Raw genomic sequence first — 20,192 nt, 5'->3', positions numbered from 1 at the left:
AGAGGAGAAGTCACTATCTGGCTTCTAAAGGCAGGCTGTCTCTCTTGTTTAGAGACTTAATGCAGCTGGTGACTTTAAGTTGAAGCCAGTGCTCTTGTACTATTGTGAAAATCCTAGAGCCCTTAAGAATTATGATAAGTCTGTTCTGCCTATGCTTTGTAAATGGAACAACAAAGCCCGTACACAGCACATCTGTGTACAGCATGGTTTACTGGATATTTTAAACCCCTTGTTGGGACTTACTGCTCAGAAAAAAGCTTCCTTTCAAAAGATTACTGCTCATTAGAGCTCTGATGAAGTACAAGGAGATTAATGTGTTTTCCTGCCTGCTGTCACAACAGCCATTCTGAAGCCCATGGATCAAGGAGTCATTTTGACTTTGAAGTCTTATTATTTAAGAAATACATTTCATAAGGCTATAGCTTCCATACATAGTGATTCCTCCAATGGATCTAGGCAAAGTAAATTGAAAACCTAGAAAGGAGTCACTTTTCTAGATGTCATTAAGAATATTTATGATTCATGGGAGGAGGTCAAAATATCCGTATTAACAGGAGTTTGGAAGAAGTTGATTGCAGCCTTTATGGATAACTTTGAGGGGGTTGAAGACTTCAGTGGAGGAAGTCACTGCTGATGTGGCAGAAATAGCAAGAGAAGTAGAATTAGAAGTGTAGCCAGAGGTGACTGAATTGCTGAGCTCTCATGATAAAATTTGAACAGATGAGGAGTTACTTCTCATGGATGAGTGAAGAAAGTGGTTTCTTGAGTTGGAATCCACTCCTGGTGAAGATGCTATGAACGTTGTTAAAATTACGACAAAGGACTTAGGATATTGCATAAACTTGATTGATTAAGCAGCAAGAGGGTTTGAGAGGATTGACTCCAATTTTGAAGAAAGTTCTACCATGGGTAAAATGCTGTCAAACAGCATCACATGCCACAGAGACATCTTTCATAAAAGAAAGAATGAATCTATGCAGCAAACTTCATTGTTGTTTTATTTTAAGAAGTTGCCAGGCCAGGTGCGGTGGCTCACGCCTGTAATCTCGACAATTTGGGAGGCCGAGTTGGGTGGGTCACCTGAGGTGAGGAGTTCGAGACTAGCCTGGCCAACATGGCAAAACCCCGTATCTACTAAAAATACAAAAATTAGCTGAGCGTGGTGGCACGTGCCTGTAACCCCAGCTACTCAGGAGGCTGAGGCGGGAGAATCACTTGAACCCAGGAGGCAGAGGTTGCAGTGAGCCGAGATTACGCCACTGCATACTCCAGCCTGGGTGACAGAGCGAGACTCCATCTTAAAAAAAAAAAAAAAAAGAAAAGAGAAATTACCACAGCCACTCCAACTATCAGTAACCACCCCATCAGTCAGTGGCCATCCACATCAAAGCAGCATCTTTCACCAGTAAAAAGATTATGACTTGCTGAAGGCTCAAGTGATCATTAGCATTTTTTAGCAATAAAGTATTTTTAAATTAATGTACATACATTTTAAAAATACATAATGTTATTATACATATAATGGACTACAGATAGTGTAAACTTAACTTGAAAATGCATGGAGAAACCAAAAATTTTTGTGATTTGTTTTATTGTGATACTTTATTGAAGTTGTCTGGAGCTGAACTTGCATTATCTCTGATGTATGCTTGTAAATTTAACAGAGGTTATTTGAGACAGATTTTTCTCAAGTTGCCCAGTAAATTAACAGATGTATTTATTGGGCAGTACTTACAACTAGAAAAGGCTCAGAGATGTCCACTTTAATAGTGTGAGCAGTGGGTTTTTATTTTCTGAATGTGGAACTAAAGTAAGGAAATTACTTAATTGGCTACAGCTGTGTTTCTATATGGGTATGATTTAGTAGAAAGTGTCCAGTTACATTATCTAATGTCTAGTTGGCTGTTGTGGTTAGTTGAAGCTTGTTTTTTGATTTTTTTGTTTTGTTTTGTTTTTAAATTTGATTTATTACAAGGAATTTTTCTAAATTAAATTTCACCTTGTGTGAGATTCCATATACAGAAACAGGTACAGGCTAATTTCCTCTTGCTTATTTCGCTTTAAGAAAATATCACTGGGAAACTGAGTTGAAAATTAGGTACTCTCTGGCTCCTCTGCAAAATCACATACAATGTTGTGAGTTATGGCTGGGACAGCCTTCTAGACCACATTGTCTACTCATTTTCCAATCTGAATTATGTTCTCCTTCTGTGTTCTCAGTTGCTTAGTTCACTAGCATTTTAAATGATTCAGGCAATTGAGGAAGATTCTGTTTTCTTTGATAGATTGTTGTATAATATAAAAAGGCTGTCAGGAATATTTTCCTTATATTCATTCTGAAATCCCTTGCTCAATTTCAGCATATTACATGAAATTACCCAGAAAATTATCCTAAACAATATGTCTCTGTTCACAGTGTTGACATCCTTTAAATAATTTAATTTCTCTTTATCTCTCTCTCTCAGTCTCATGGTTAGATTGCTATTTGCCAGTATATTATACCATTTATGTTCTACTGTTATTAACTAGGCAGTAGAATTAATGTCAGGATTTGACTATTGAAATTTTAACATTTTCCTTGTATTTGTTTCCTTCTTATGTAGTTCACTTTTAATACTTATATTAAACAATTCTTTAATTGTCCACTGTTAGTCTTTCATAATTTAACGTCTTTTTCTTTTATGAAAATTTCTTTTACCAGAGTAGTTTAAACTTTTAGACTAGCTATTCCCCCCCCACCCGCCTTTTTTTAAGAGATAAAGGAATAAAAAAAATAAATCTGAAAGGATTTGGGGTAATTTCAACAGTTCATACTTTGGTTTTATTACTTTTAGTTGTCTTAAAGAAATTTAAAACATGCATGATTTCTGGGTTGTAATGCCTAGATTTTTTGTTGGATTTTCTCTGATCTCTTGTTTCCTTTTCTAAGCAATTTTATATTGTTTAAGAATTAGTACAGCTTAATGGTGGGCTTTAAAGTAAGATTGTCCTGGTTTGAAGCCTTATATTTACTTTCCTTGTTATTTTTGGCAAGCAGATTTCTTAACATGTCTTTAATTTCCTCATGTGTAAAATGGGAATAGTTATAGTGTCTCTTCTTCATAGTAGTTGTGTTTAATGATTACATATATTTATACATAGAGTCCTTGACTTATTATGGGTTTACATCCTGATAAATCCGTTATAAGTTTAAAATATTTTAAGTTGAAATTAATTTAATACACCTAACCTACTGAGCATAGCTTAGTGTTGCCTACCTTAAATATGCTTGGAACACTTACATTAGCCTACACTTGAACACAATCATCTGACAAAAAACTTTATTTTATAATAAAATGTTAACTATGTCATGTAACTTATTGAATACTCTACTGAAAATGGAAAACAGAGTGGTTGTATGGGTACTGAAAGTGTGGTTTCTGCTGAGTGTGTATTGCTTTTGCAACATTGTAAAGTTAAAAAATTAGAAGTGGAATTATTGTAAACTGGGTACTGTCTGTATATGTAAAGTGTTTAGAATAGTGACTGGCACATAGTAAATCCTCAAATAATTTTAACTATGGTTGTATTATTATTTGTTATTACCATTAAATTAGTTGAATTTTGATTTGAACCATATAGGTAATTATGTTTTTTCATATAAACTCTTGGCTCGCCTACAGTTATTGTTTGTATTGGTACATAATTGGTTCACTATTTGTATTTAACATTTTAAATATTTAGTGGATGCTTTTTATGAGAATGCAGTCTTTAGTCTGGAAATAAGTTTGCTTTGAGAGTTTTTCTGTTTCTTTGTCGTAGGAGTGTAGCTTTTGTGAAGACCCTCGCTTTGCTAGAACTGGAGTTTGCATCAGCTGTGATGCAGGGATGTGCAGAGCCTATTTCCATGTGACCTGTGCTCAGAAGGAAGGTCTGCTTTCAGAGGCAGCAGCGGAAGAGGTAGGTTTATTTAAACCCATAGTTGGTGAATATGTTCACAAGACGTCTTTTGACTCTATGTCCTATAACAAGTATAAATAATAAAATAAATTTTAACATTTATTTTTAAAGTTGTTGCCAGGATCACTGTTCTAAAACGTTAAGAGTAAATCTCTATGAGTTTTGTCAGTCTTAAAGCTAGTCAGACATTTGGAAAACATTAAAATTTTTATAGTGAGATCTGACTGATAAAATGAAAGATAATCCAAGTTGTCTTAAAGCATTAAAATGTCAGCATTTCGGCCCCATGAATTATAGTTTAAAAAAAGGCATATTTTATATGCGAATCTGAAACTATATTTGAGTAACCTTGCTCTATTTTTATTTAAGTAAAATCATTACTGTGTCTTCAGTATCTCTGTTACTATCTCTTTACTGTTATTTTTAATTCCATAATATTCCTTTCAGATTTATTGTCTTTACATTAAACAGTTGTTTTCAGTGTTTTGGGGACTCATTAAGATTTGTTCAAGTAGTCTGAGTTTAAAACTATTTTCGTTACACTATAAAATGTTATTTACTTTTCTGAACTCTGTTTTTTCATGAGTATTAGTGGAGACTTTCAGAGATTACATACAGTATAACAATAGAACCCACTGAATATGGAAACAATTTTGAGAACCCAGCTACCTTTTTTTATGTCAGCTATCTAGACTAATGTCTAGATATTTGCAAAAATGTAAAACAGTGCCACTCTCCTCACTAAATTTTTGTGTGTATGTGAATTGTATTTATTTTAGTAAAAGTGTATGCTTCTGTAATGGGCCCTTTGTTTAAAATAAATTAATGAATATTGCAAAAATTTTTCAGTTTTAATTTTTAATATGGTAACTGTCTGAAATAGAACTCACATAAACTCTTTAGGGTCTGCAGTAATTTTTAAGAATGTTAACGAGTCGTGAGCAGGTTCAGTTCATTCTTTAAGCTCATATAGTAAAGACTGTTTATTTAATAATTTTTATTGTATATTCATGATGGCTTTATGGTAATAATCTAAGCCTCTCCTTGTTATGTTTTTTCTTTTATTGGGTAAATTTTGCTTATTGTGCTGAGATTTTATCTTAGTACATTTATTTCATTTCCAGAAAATAAGTAAAGATACTCTGATGAAGAAAATTTGTAGAAAAAAATTTGAAGGATGTATTTTATGAATAAACAAATCTTATAGGAATTGTATTTTTGATACATGTAGCTGTTTTTGATACATATAGCTGTTCATACATACAACTTCTTAAAATTAAGTCTCTTAATTTTAAGAAGTTGTACTTTGATGAAGGCTACTAGATGAACAGTGAGCATCTTCTCAGCCACTAGGTAGCCATAGAGTTATAATTATACAGTAGGGCAGTCTGGATTCCTCATAGCTACAACTCAGGATGGTGGACAAAAGTACAAGAAGGCAATACAGGTAAGACTTAGAGGACCAGATTAAATACTAGGTAAATACTTGGATCAGAGAATCTGTAGGATAAGATTAGTTGTCTTTTGAGCTTTGCAGTTAGTAGGGTTCTTTTGGAGCCAGTGGAGAGCTTTCTTTTTTACTATGGTAGTTTGGATTACTTTGCACAACGTCATACGTCATCATTTTTGGCAAGATGGCAGCTAGTTAATTAACAAAAATGTGTGAAGCAGCCACGTTTGGACAGTGGGGTGTAATATAGTTTATGGGATTTGGAGAGTGCATCTCCTTCTAAAGGCATGCAAATTAAATGAAACTAAACACAGTATTAAGCTACATAGTTTACAGTCTGTGGTCTGTACATCCTATCTATAAGCTAATTTGGGGAAATTTACAGGGAAACAGATACATTAGGATGTGAGAATTAGCCCTGAGGCATCTTCCTTGCCTTGCTGTGTCCCTTGATTAATTAGGTGGGAGCCCTGGATGCTGGAATAATAAAATGCAACTTTTTTCCCTATTCACTGCCTTGCTTAGTGTGCTGTTGTTTTGGGGGGAAATGATTTAAAGCATATTTACATATACATGCTCCTGGTTTCTAAATATTTTCTGAATGATGTTCTAAAACCCAGGATATTGCATGAATCAGTATTAATGAAATTTGCATTTGACAGTAATCATTCTGTTAAAATGAAGGTCTTGTCTATTTCTAGATGGTTGTACTTGTGTACATAAGGATTTATGTAATGTGATAGCATTTAAAATTAAGAAACACATTTTAAACTAAAACAGATCTATGTTTGTGAGCATATCTTGCCTTCTATTTCCATTTTATACTCTTTAGACATTCTAGGAAACTTTTTTAAAGACTGTATCAAATTGGATTTACTACTTTTTCGTGGTGGTTTTATATAGGCTGTTAAAAAAAAGGTTGAAAAATAGAATAAACATATCAGTTTCATCTGATGGCATTGTATACCTTTCTGTATTTTTTATGACTTTGTATATAGCCTTCTGACATAGTCCTTTATCTCATTGGTGAGAATCCATATGAAATTTCTATTCTCTTTCATCTACTTTGTGAATATTCCAGATTTATTTAGAATAGTCAAAGCATGTTATGACACAACATGCTTTATTAGAAGGATATTTAAAACCATATTATGACACAACATCTTATTTTAAGAAATGAACTGTAGGGCTGGGTGCAGTGACTCATGCCTGTAATTCCAACACTTTGGGAGGCCAAGGCCAGAGGATTGCTTGAGGCCAGGAGTTTGAGACCAGCTTGGGCAACATAGCAGGACCCCATCTCTACAAAAAAAAAAAAAAAAAAAAAAATTAGCTGGATGTGATGGTGCCTGTAGTCTCAGCTACTGGAGAGGCTGAGGTGGGAGAATCACATATACCCGGGAGTTCGAGGCTGCACTGAACTATGTTCTCACCACTGCACTCGGCCTGGGGAACAGAGTGAGACCCTACCTCTAAAAAATGTAAATAAATAAGTAAAAAAATACTGAGCTATTGCGCAGGCTCAGTTATGCTGACTACAACTTATGTTACTATGTTTTACATTATATAGTCTAAAGTTACTTATAGTCTGAGTAAGCCATATGGTAGTTTCTTCTGTAATTAAGGTATAATTTGCTGGTATTGAACATTGCTGTACTCTGTTATGTAGAAAATTATATTTGAAACAATATAAAACCGGGTGCGGTGGCACACACCTGTAATCCCAGTACTTTGAAAGGCCAATCCAAGGAGGATGTCTTGAGGCCAGGATTTTGAGATGAGCCTGGGCAACATAGCAAGACCCCATCTCTACACAAAATGTAAAAATTAGCCAGGTATGGTGGTGTGTGCCTATAGTCCTAACTGCTCAGGAGGCTGAGGCGGGAGGATTGCAGAGCCCAGAAGTTCAAGATTTCATTCTGTTAGAGCATATATGACTGAGGTGGGATGGACAAGAATATTGATAATGCATAATAGAGAGGATAAGTGTGATATGCCATTAGGTTATTACTGTATTTAAATGTTTCTTGTTTCAATAAACACATCAGTTTTACTATTAAGATACCAATAAAGCATATGTATGTTCTTCAAATATACTGTTTTTACAAGTGCCAGGTGGTTTTCCATGTACAAGACTGAAGCTGTGTCTTCTTTCAGTTTATGTAACTTTGATCTGCTATGTCAGTTTTACCCAGGGAGCTTTGTTTAAAAAGAAAAAACAAACAAACAAAAAAGATTTTAAGATTCTGGACCAAATCATGCCATCTAGAGGCCCACAAGCTAAACTTAATCCATAGATGGATTTTGTTCGTTAGGAATAGGGTTAAAAAAGAAAACCTTGAATTTGAATGCCTTTGGTGGGGGGCATTCCAGTATGCCACAGGCTCTGAGTTCTCACAGGCCTCACCATTTACTAACTGCCTCTCATCATTCATTTTTGTCTTTATTTGTTTTTTTAGCATCTTTTAGGTCTCCTTCACCCATTTATGTTGATTGTTACTGCTTCTCAAGGCATTTGCATTTAAGGCCCTTGCCTCAGATCTGCTGAATCAGAATTTGCAGAGTTGGGCTCTAGTAACCTCTATTTAGAAACTTCCTTAAATGAATCTGATGACAGTCAGGTAATGGCTAAGGAAGATGGATCTTATATACTGGACATAGGTCTTGGTTCAGCAACTTAACCTCTCTGGCTTTCAGTTTTCTATCCATAAAATTCATATTAAAATGGTAGAACCCACCTCATGTGGTAGTGGTGAAGGTTAAAGAGATAATATATACAAAAGCACATGTGCTTATTTCATGGTAGATATTCAGAAACATGTCTTTCCCTTTCCATCTTCCATTGGGAGTAGGATCTTGAAAGCTCCATTTCTCTAAGCAGGTTGAAGGGATATTCCATGTCAACCAATGAATTAATTAGGACACTATTTTGACTGGCTTAACAAAACCAAGTAACAGGTTACTTAAACGAAGAAGAAGTTGAATTCACTCTAATAAACAATTCTAGACTGATTGGATACTGAGGGGAGTTTGGTTCCAGGGATTAGTTCCCTTCTTTCTTCCTGCTTCACCATCCTTTAGTCTGTTGCACTCTCCTACACAGTCAGAGATGGTTTATCACCATCTTGACTGGATTCTTCCTCATTGGAAGTAGCAAAGAGGAGGTTAAGAGTAGGCAGTTTCCTTTCAAGGGCATGGTCTGGGAATTTCATACAACTTATTGGCCAGAACTTAATCACATGGCCACATCTAGCTGTGGGGAGGCTGGACCAGATAGTTTCTAGCAGGGTAGCCATATGCCCAGTAAAAAAACCCATAGAGTTCTGGTACTGATGGGAAGAATGGATATTGTAAGACAGTTAGTAGTTTCTGCCATAGTAAGTAATGAGGTTTTTCTTAGGTCAGAGTCTTGGTCCAAATGCTTAACTCACCTATGCAAGCATGAACCCTATCTCTAATGACTCAATTTCAACTTCATTTACTTTGAAACATTAGAATAATTACCTAGATCTGGGCATTTGGGCTGAGGTTCAGTATAATCTGTATTTCCATTAAACATCTCTTTCACCAAGATTTAGAACATGTCATGAGAAAGCAGCTGTTTGTATGTGTTAATGAAGTCTCCTAACTAAATTTTTGTATTTTATTTTTAAAGCTATATGAAGAAATTATAAGTAAACCCTGTTTTACTAATGTGGTAACTGAGGCCCAGAGATGTTAAGCAATTTTTTGAAGTCCCATAGCCAGTAAATGGTAGAGCCAAGATTGTATCCAGGTTTTTATGTCTTGAAATTCTGTGATACACATTGCTGTACTGTGACATCTGTAGATACCACACTGCAGAACTGCCTCATATGCTTTTTTTTTTTTTTTTTTTTTTAAATATTAAGAACACATTAGATTTTTTTTTTTCTTTCTTTTGTATGTCTCTCCCTAATAGTGTTGTCATTTCTCTTTGGGTTGTAAAACTCTACTTAGAGACACTTGACATAACTTAGAGAAAAACTAATAGCTTAAGTTTACTGTTCCTTTTTGGGACAGACATAAAGAATGAACAGCCTCTTGTTTTGTTAGCAATTACATTGTAAATTACTTTTTTGGACTGTATCTTTACAAGTTGTTTTTGATAGAATAAATCCTGTTTTTTGTACATTACTTTTTCTGAATGAAAATGTGCTGTTAGGCTATGAGAGAGCTGTAATTCCATTTGAGTTTTTAGGGAAAGAGTTAAGGGCATAACTTAAATTTTTTTATTGACAGGGCTTGGGATTTCTGAATTCTATTTTTTTTTTTTTGAAACAGAGTCTCACTCTGTCACCCAGGCTGGAGCGCAGTGGCGCAATCTCGGTTAATTACAACATCTGCCTCCTGTGTTCAAGCAATTCTTCTACCTCAGCCTCCCGAGTAGCTGAGATTACAGGCACATGCCACTGTGCCTGGCTAATTTTTGTACTTTTAGTAGAGACAGAGTTTTGCCATGTTGGCCAGGCTAGTCTTGAACTCCCAACCTCATGTGACCTGCTTACCTCTGTCTCCCAAAGTGCTGGGATTACAGGCGTGTGCCACTGCACCTGCCCCTTAATTCTATTTTTATCCTCAGTAGAATCTGTCCATTGTTAGTCAGTTAGAAATGCCACACTTATCTTGTTGACTAGTCGAATATTGTTGTTTTGCAATATTAGTTTATGTGTGAATAACTTTAATATTTAATGATTATTCCTACCTAAGAGTATTAAAATCCTATTTGTTTTAAACAATGATTAAAAAAAAAAAATACAGCCAGCCCTCCGTGTCTGTGGATTACACATTCTTAGATTCAACCAACTGCAGATCGAAAATGTTTGGGAAAAAAAAAAGCATCATAAAAAAGAATACAAATATAAAACCAATACAGTGTAACAACTATTTGCACATTTACATTTGTGTATTAGGTATTATAAGTAATGTAGAGATTACTTAAAATATGTGGGAGAATGCATGTAAACTAGATGCAAATACCACACCATTTAACATAAGACACTTGAACATCCACAGATTTTGGTTTCCTTGGGGGGTCCTGGAACCAGTCCCCCATGGATATTGAAGGGCTACTATACAAGTACACCCAAATAATACATTATATTTGATTTCAATATCTTTAAACCCACAGGCCCTTTAAAGAAAAAAGTTGTTGGTAATTTGAAGTTGACATACAAGATTAAGTTTCTAAAGAAGCAATTTTTATCATTATAAAAATTATTTTTGTAATTTATTAGACGTAACTAGCACTAGTAGATTCTTTGAAAAGCAAGTAATATTCTTTTGTGTTAGGTCTTTTATGACTCTTCAGATTACAAATGTTCACTATTTTTCTGCGCTTCTTTTGTATAGGATATAGCAGATCCATTCTTTGCTTATTGTAAGCAACATGCAGATAGATTAGACAGAAAGTGGAAGAGAAAAAACTACTTGGCTCTACAGTCCTATTGTAAAATGTCTTTGCAAGAGAGAGAGAAGCAACTATCACCAGAAGCACAGGTATGGGATTCATGTCAAAACCCGTATGTTTTTGTTTTAAGGTTATGTATGGATTTTACATCTCATGTGTGTTTTCCAGTGACATGTGAAGTATAGTAAGAAGTTTGGTTAGTTACCTAGGAAGTGGATTGTGATTAAGGTACATAGTGAGCATAATTTTTGGCTGAATACAGTACTCTTCATTTAGTCAAACAGAGCAGTCCTTTATAAAATGTATTTTTACATTGAAAAATGTGACTGTGAGGAAATTATCAGTGCAATATATTGACTACGTCTTGTTTCAGTCTGTTCAAAGGATTTGGTCAGTTTGCCAATATTTAAAATATAATTTTATATACATTAAATCTATGGAGACAATAGCAGTTATTAAGAAGAGAAACTTCAGCTTAATTAAATTAGTTTCTCCAAACTCTGATTATAAGTTAGGACCGCTGTTACTAGGGGCAGATATAGTTTATTGTAACTCAAAAATTATACAGTATACCTTAAGGATCATTCATACGTATAATTTTCCTTGGTATAAGAAGTTCTGATTATCTTTCTGTAAACATGGGAATAAAAATCAATGTAAAAATCATAAGGAACATGTTTCATTTAATATCCTTTAAAATTTGAATACATTTCTTTTATAGGCAAGGATCAATGCCCGGCTTCAGCAGTATCGTGCCAAAGCAGAACTAGCTCGATCTACCAGACCCCAGGCCTGGGTTCCAAGGGAAAAATTGCCCAGACCACTCACCAGCAGTGCTTCAGCTATTCGTAAACTTATGCGGAAAGCAGAACTCATGGGGATCAGTACAGATATCTTTCCAGTGGACAATTCAGATACTAGTTCTAGTGTGGATGGAAGGAGAAAGCATAAGCAACCAGCTCTCACTGCAGATTTTGTGAATTATTATTTTGGTCAGTATAGACACTGATACATGCACAGTTTCACTAAGAACAGTTTGTTAATGAAAGTATTTGATATACTGTTAATTTTTAGAAATTTATTAGCCATGCTACATATATCATAGAGGAATGTTTATTTTCCTAATATGTTGTGGGTTTTTACAAAATGCTAGGTTCATTTATTTGTGAATATACTTAAAAGTTTTAAACTATGTAGGTTTATCAATGTGATCATCTTTATGGCTAGTTTCTTCCTATGTCAGTTTTTACTTCCTACTAAAGTAAAATTGGATATTTCATTTAAATAGAGAGAAATATGCGCATGATTCAAATTCAGGAAAATATGGCTGAACAAAAGAATATAAAAGATAAATTAGAGAATGAACAAGAAAAGCTTCATGTAGAATATAATAAGGTAAGTTAGCTACAAAATATGCAACATAATGTGATAGATCTTAGTGATGATTTCTTTTGTGATTGTATGGCATTTCTTTTATGTTTTATTTTTAAATTCTTCTGGAGCTCTTAGGCTCTTCCCTGTAACTCCTACTCCTCATTAGCTTCATTATCATCACCATCTCTTTCTGAGCACTTTGTGTGCCAGGCATAATTTTAATCTGTTTACATGTATTATTTAATTCTCAGGTTAACTTTATAGTGTAGGTTATAATCATTGCTTCCATTTTCAGGGAGAACACTGAATCCTGAAGAAGTTAAACAATTTGCCCAGGTTCACACAAGTAGTCAAGTCACAGACTTGACAAGTGAAGTCAGTTGGTGTGAGGCCAACTCATCTGACTCTATCCTCTATTTCTAGCCAATAAACGTTGCTAGAGAGCTTCACTTTCTAAGTTTGTAGAAAATTTAGAAACTTTTCTTTAAATTATTATTTATCTTGAATTATATTATAATGTTTGGAATAAAAATTTCCAAATTTGAATTTTCATGTAACCTCTTTATCCTAATGAGAAAAGATTCAAAAAGAAATCTTATAAAAGCAAAATGTGGTTAAAATGTCATACCCAGTATAACTTGACATATAAAACGGGTATTGACTTATTGTTAGAAAACATTTTAGGTCATAAAGAAATAGTAGGAAGTACGTTTCCAGTAATCAGCTACACTGTGTAGTAAAAAGAGTACTTAGAATTAGATTCAGAGGACCTGGGGACTCTTGCTAGTTCTGTGATCTTGGCCAACTCACAAAAGCTCTGTGATCCTTAGTTTTTTTTCATTGGGAAAATAGTGGAAATACTTCTTGATAGAGTCACAAGGATTGGTTAACAGAATGTGATGTTATATAGCAAACTGTAAAAGAAGGTATAAACCTAGTTATCATCATTAGTAAAAATGTCAGCAGAAAATAAAATGCTTACAGCAACAAATACTGCTGAATAATTGGATAGCCTTGTATTTCAGTGGTATTGTGGCTTGAATATATTAAAAATATATGGATATATGGAGGCCGAGCACAGTGGCTCATGCATGTAATCCTAACACTTTGGGAGGCGGAGGCGGGTGGATCATGAGGTCAGGAGATTGAGACCGTCCCAGGAGTTTGAGACCAGCCTGGCCAACATGGCAAAACCCCGTCTCTACTAAAAATACAAAAGTTAGCTGGGTGTGGTGGAGGGCGCCTGTAATCCCAGCTACTCGGGAGGCTGAGGCAGGAGAATCGCTTGAACCCAGGAGGTGGTGGTTACAGTGACACAAGATTGCACGACTGCACTCTAGCCTGGGCGACAGAGTGAGACTCCGTCTCAAAAAAAAAAAAAAGATCGAGACCATCCTGGCCAACATGGTGAAACTCTGTCTCTACTAAAAATACAAAAATAGCTGGGTGTGGTGATGTGTGCCAATAGTCTCAGCTACTTGGGAGACTGTGGCAGAAGAATCGCTTGAACCCAGGAGGTGGAGGTTGTAGTGAGCTGAGATCATGTCACTTGCACTCCAGCCTGGCGACAGAGTAAGACTGTGTCTCAAAAAAAAAAAAAAAAAAAGTATATATAGAGAATAGAATAGAAATGTAGATATTTCTTAAATTGTCAGATATTTTAATGAACTTTACTAATTTGACTTACTTTGTAGCTATGTGAATCTTTAGAAGAACTACAAAACCTGAATGGAAAACTTCGAAGTGAAGGACAAGGAATATGGGCTTTACTAGGCAGAATCACAGGGCAGGTTAGTTTCTTTCCAATTACTGTCTCCTTCAATTCTTACTCTCTATATGATTTTCAAAGAACAGATTTTTGATACAGCTGTCATTTGACTAACCGAAGAATTCTGTTTGATCAAGGCCTAATCCTTTGGGATAATGATTTCTGCTTGAAATACACCGAGAGCATTGGAAGCTGCCTACTGAAAACCTCTAGTTTAATTTGGTTGTTTCAACAGCTATCTTGTGTGCAAAATTTTTTCATTTGTTCTAACTGATTGACCTCTCATTTGTGATGAAGCTTAAGACTTGAAGCATGAGTTTTTCCTAAAACATTCTTCTTTCTTTTAATTTAGCAGTTTTAGATTCCTTACCACATTTTTTTCTTTCCTGTTCTTATGCTGTATTTTTTTGCTATTCTTTGGATGTATAATTTAAAATTTAAAAAGGCAAACTAGAGATATTCCTTTTTATGTTAATTTGGTTTTCAGCTGTATAAGAGATGGTTATTTAAACTTTTATGTTAAAATGTATTTTTTCTCCTTCAACAGTAGCTGTGATCATAGTTATTTAAAAGACTTTATTCATGAACACCTTTAGCCTGTTAAAGTTTTTGGTGTTGAATAATTATTGTTAGATGGATTTCTTTGAATGCCTTTTTTAGTACTGTGTATATAATTGATAAATTAAGTTTTTAACAAATATTTTTAATTATATTTTTTAAGGATGATGGAGACCCACTCTTTGTGGTCCTTTCACTAAAAAGTAGTTTTATTTGTGAAGGAGCTTTTCAAGCAGATATTTTTCATTATACTTGTTTTAGGGGTTTGTAGAGAGTCAAGTTCATCGCACAGCTTGTGTAGACATTTTATGAAGTGATACATACTGATTTGTACTGTGCTATACCAGCTTTGAAGATGCTTTATGTGAAAAGAATGTATGTGGCTTGTATCATAAAGAATGTTTTAATAGGTGAGAATTAGTAGTTGCCTCTGGGAGGATCAGCCTTGGTCCCTGGTATTAGGTTGGTTGATGGATTTTTGGAAGATGATGGTGTTTTATAGTTAATATTTGGAGGAGTTAATGTTGAGTATAAAGCTTTAGTTTATTTGCCAAGCTGGCATTATCTTTTGGCTTGATTTGCAAGTTTTTCTCATAAGAATCTCCTGTTTAAAATATTATCTATCATAAAAGACAGTTTCATTTATTAAAAGACTTTTAACAGAGGTTTGCAAATTTCCTTTTGCAAATGTAAAATACATAGCCCAAGTAGAATCCGTTTATACTGCTTGCATGACACTTTTTTTTTTTTTTCAGTTGGTTGAACAGATGTGGGCCCACCAGGCCACTGAGAAATGACTTTGATAGATGGTTGCTGTCTGAGAAGCCAGCATACTACAGATTAGTAGAAACCCAAAGAGAATCTCACTTTGTTGGAGAGTTTGGTCCAATAAGATAATTTTTCTAATTAACCTATGGAGCACCAATATAGCTGGGGTGCTGAAAAAAATAAACGGCCTCAATATTCTTTTTGTCAAGTGTTCCGTGTTTTTTTTTTTTTCCAGCCTCCTACATATGTGTCTTTGTCTTTCAAAGCTGAAGTAGAAGTTTAATTTTTATGTTTTAGTGTACCACTGAAAATTGATGGAAGTCTGTAATTATAGATTTCTAATGGAAATAACTATTAGAAGAAAGCTCATTTTAATCCTTTTTGCCAATGTAATAACTGGTAAGGCAGATTTTCCCCTAACAATCCTACTATATTTACTTAGCTTGAGTGGCAATTAGAGGAAAATGTTGCTTTTATTTCTTTCTTAAAACAATATATACTACATTTGTTCAAATCAATAGAAGTTGAATATACCAGCAATTTTGCGAGCACCCAAGGAGAGAAAACCAAGTAAAAAAGAAGGAGGCACACAAAAGACATCTACTCTTCCTGCAGTACTTTATAGGCAAGTAATGAAATTAATAATGATAGAATAATACTGTGTAATTTTTTAAACTGATACTTATTAGAAAGAAGATCCTGCAAATATTTGAGAATGAATTACGTCCATAGCAGAATTTAAGTGCATTTGAAATTCATTTTATCAAAGATGCATTCCAGTTTGAATGATAGAGGGGATTTTTGTTGCTGTTTTAACCTAAACTCTATGGAAATGAGCAGTACTCTTTGGGGAACTGGAAAATTACTTTAGATAACATTGTGGTTATTGTCTTAAATAATTAAAACAATATAACAGATGGGCATTTGTATTTTATTTTACTTGAATGAATCGTAGAGTTTGTTTTATAGATAGTGATGGGTGTCATATACATATATAGAATGAATCTATTGCCTTTGTAGATAGTGGATAATGAAGATAAGTTTTAGTTTTTTTGTCTTTTTTTTGAGACGGAGTCTTGCTCTGTCGCCTAGTCTGGAATGCAGTGGCACAATCTCGGCTCACTGCAACCTCCGCCTCCTGGATTCACGCCATTCTCCTGCCTTAGCCTCCCGAGTAGCTGGGACTATAGGCGCCTACCACTACGCCTGGCTAATTTTTTGTATTCTTTAGTAGAGACGGGGTTTCACTGCGTTAGCCAGGATGGTCTCGATCTCCTGACCTCGTGGTCCACCCGTCTTGGCCTCCTGAAGTGCTGGGATTACAGGCGTGAGCCACCGCGCCCGGCCCGATAAGTTTTAGTTTTGAGATTCTACATTTTTTTTTCTCTTGATGCTCAGTTGCAATCACTTTGTTTGCATAAGTATTTTTGTTTTTTACTTTCTTTGCTCAATATTTTCAGTGTTCACCATTATAGTAAGTTTATTGTAGTCAAGACTTCTTTCCATAAAGAAATAGGTTACGATCTCACTTTTTCCCAAATAATTTATATTGATTAAGTGAGAGAAGTTTAAAAGATGCTAGTGTTTTTGTGTGTGTGTGTATGTGTGTGTATATTTATCCATGTATATGCATACATATATGTTATGCATGTGTAAATACATAAATATTCTTCTCAAAATTTCTTTCTCAGAAATAGTAGCAATAACAACAATATCAATCTCCGTAACTACCTTCTTTTTTTTTGTTGGAGGCTCCCTCTACAAGTAATAGCAAATAACTTCCTTGAAATGTGGGGAAAGCCCACATTGTATTAGTGTACAATGTGAACATTAGCACATTCTCAGGCCAGCTTTTTCAAACATGGTTGGTTCATTTGGAACCATCAGGCAATATCACTATGCTTCTGACTTTTATGACTACAATTCGTTTTTGTTTCAGAATATATTTTAAGCAATTTTTCTTTTTTACTGAGACCAGGTACTGGTTTTTTATTTATTTATTTTGGCTTTTTAAGTGTGTATGTGTGTGACTTTTTTTCTAGGAGTATTTAAAAAAAAAAAACAAAAACCTAACCATCATTGCTTTCTGTACATTCCAAATATAAATATACTTTAGATTTTCAGGTGATGGTACTTGTGTACGCAGGTGTAGTTAAATTGCCTTTTTGCATAAGAGAAGTTAGATTTCTGAGAAACAAAAAAATCCTAAAATAATAGTAACAATCACAAAATTCCATAATCTTTGCAATAAATATCAATTGATATGTGTGTGTGTGTATATATAGTGTGTGTGTTTTTAATTTTTTTACTTTTGAATTTAATTAGTATATTTTTAAGACTCTAAATCCAATATTGAAAAGAGACTCATGTATACTTGTAGCAATATCTACATGTTGAAGACTCTTTGAAAGGTTTACAACTAATGGTAGGAAATAAACTACATTCTGTTTGTGAAGTAATTTTTTTATAGTTTTAGAAAATTGGGAATTTACTTTGTTCTATCATTTATGTGTCTAGAGAAAAAGTGAACTAATGTGAAATGGATTTTAGGTAATAATTAAAATGAATATGATGTTGAGGATAAATACCTTATATATGTAATTCCTTAGAAAGTTTGACTGTAGTAATATTTAAATTTATATCAGATCCAAACTATTTTTAACATTCTCAAAAGTATTTAGAACTAACAGTTACTGACATTGTAAAAAGATGTGTTAATGAAAGAAATTGTCTATCTCAGCAGAAGAAATATTAAATCAAGATGAAATTTTATAATTTAAAAAATATGCTATAAGTAAACTGCGTTTCACTATGATAATTATTATTGAAATCTTTACTTGCTGCCTTTATTAAAAGTTGTGGAATTTGTAAGAAGAACCATGATCAGCATCTTCTTTTATTGTGTGATACCTGTAAACTACATTACCACCTTGGATGTCTGGATCCTCCTCTTACAAGGATGCCAAGAAAGACCAAAAACAGTTATTGGTAAGTAAAGTAGAGGAGATTTAGATGTTTCAATTGATTTACTCTTAGTTTCAGCAGTATAAGATGAAATATTATATTTGTTCATAATAAAGTATTTGGCACATTTTAAAATTGACTGTCATCAATATTTATTATAGCATTATGTGACTAAATCTATAACAGCTTTTTTGAGAAATGAATTTTTCATTAATCATGGCTATTATTTTAGCAATAGATTCTTCTTTAAGACATGAATTCTGTCCATTGCTTATAATTCTTTTGTTTTATTGTTAAGAATTTCTCAAATGCTTTATTGTTATTTTGAAATTGAATTTATCTAAAATTTGCCATCATATGCTTTTACTTGCAATTTAGTATCTTATTTTTAGATTAGTGTCAAAGGCTTTACTTCTGGTATTTGGTATTTGTGCTAGTTATTGAAATCCAACCATGCTTTGAAATCTAGAAACGTTTGATAAACATTTCTTAATTTTTTTTATTAACAGGCATATCGAATCACTACAGACATTTGATAAGGTTATAGTATCTATAATGAGTTTTATCCTTTCCTTAATTTTATTCTAAGAAAGGGACAGATGTTCAGATTTTAGTAGAATGATTTCTTATAGGAAGGAGAATATAGGAAATGGAAAACTTTGGAATGAACATGAATATTCTTTGTATACAAGTTCCATAACCTTTCCAGTTTCAGAAAAGAGTGAACCCCAAATTTTTAAATTTTAATCTCTACAAGAGGTTGTGTGTGTTCCTCAAATACATTAGGCATATTTTTTGTCCTCATTGTTTTATCACTTAAGGCTACCTCTGTTCATTTGATTAGGAAGCTGAAATTTTTTCACTATTTTCACAGGATTGCTTTTTTATAGTGTTCTTTGTATCAGCTTGTTTTCAGATAATCTTACTGGCCTGTTCTTTTGAAATACAGTGGAATATATTTGTTGTGGTATTTATGTGCTTCAGAAACTGCTATAGCGTATCCAAATCCCAACAATGTTAATAAGCATCCTGGGTGGGTGTTTAAATTGAAAGCTAGTTTGGTAGTCTCCAGAGCCAGGATGTTTTGCCATGAACTTATATGGAGATATGCAGTTCTCTCCTTAAATGAAGTTATGGACCCTCCTGTTACTGCTCAACCTGCAGAGCTCTGGTTTCCAGTATGTGAGAGTTTCTGCAGCCAAAAAAAAATAAGTAAAATCATGTTCTTTGTAGCAACAAGGGGGCAACTGGAGGCCATTATACTCAGTGAATTAACCCAGGAACAGAAAACCAAATACTGCATGTTCTCACTTATACGTGGAAGCTAAACACTGGATACTCATGGGCATAAAGATGGGGCCTACTAGAGTGGGGAGGGCAGGAGGGAAGCAAGGCTTGAAAAAACTGTTGGGTACTATACTCACTACCTGAGTGATAGGGATCATTCATATTCCAAACCTCAGTATCGTGCAGTATACCCATGTAACAAACCTGTGCATGTACCCCCTAAATCTAAAATAAAAGTTGAAATTTAAAAAAAAAAAGAAAAGAAAAGAAATAATGTACATAGCCTGAGGTGTTTTAGTGAGAGTACTCCTAAAAGGGCCTAAACAACTTAGAGCCTTTTCACTGGTGTTAGTGGTTTTTAAGTAAAAGTAGAAGTTAATGTTGTAGCATAGTGAAGCCTTTAATTTCTCCTTGTTTGTCGTGATCACATTTCCTTTGGCCTCTAAGATCAACTTAGCTTTGGTTAGCAGTTAACTGGGTGTATTAATTTTGGAGTGTGCAAGATTCAGAGAATTATGTTTTTTCTTTAGTGTACCTCAAATGTGGGAGGCAGTTTTTACTTTTTGCTTTTTAACATTTTCAGTTTATTTTTGAAGTTATATTAAAGATAATAAATACCCAAAACTTAACACTTAGTAAATATTTTGTCACATTTT

At 34.1% G+C, this 20,192-nt stretch overlaps 1 protein-coding gene across 6 annotated transcripts in view; it reads left to right on the top strand.

Annotated features, from left to right (window-relative positions):
• Window positions 1-20,192, top strand: part of PHF14 (PHD finger protein 14) — a 204,311-nt gene that overhangs the window by 53,640 nt on the left and 130,479 nt on the right. For all 6 annotated transcript variants that reach the window (XR_012090354.1, XM_038004670.2, XM_007982041.3 and 3 more), the window contains exons 7-13: window positions 3,802-3,939; window positions 10,760-10,906; window positions 11,539-11,809; window positions 12,106-12,212; window positions 13,886-13,981; window positions 15,807-15,910; window positions 18,142-18,273. Coding sequence is in view for 5 of the 6 variants with exons in the window: in XM_038004670.2 (XP_037860598.1) it covers window positions 3,802-3,939; window positions 10,760-10,906; window positions 11,539-11,809; window positions 12,106-12,212; window positions 13,886-13,981; window positions 15,807-15,910; window positions 18,142-18,273 (995 nt within the window). In the remaining variant the exon portion in view is untranslated. The remainder of the gene's footprint in view (window positions 1-3,801; window positions 3,940-10,759; window positions 10,907-11,538; window positions 11,810-12,105; window positions 12,213-13,885; window positions 13,982-15,806; window positions 15,911-18,141; window positions 18,274-20,192) is intronic.

This window comes from Chlorocebus sabaeus, chromosome 21, assembly GCF_047675955.1.
Source record: "Chlorocebus sabaeus isolate Y175 chromosome 21, mChlSab1.0.hap1, whole genome shotgun sequence".
NCBI classification, from domain to species: domain Eukaryota; kingdom Metazoa; phylum Chordata; class Mammalia; order Primates; family Cercopithecidae; genus Chlorocebus; species Chlorocebus sabaeus.
Note: the sequence above shows the minus strand (reverse complement) of the source record. Positions and strands in the feature narration are given on the sequence as shown.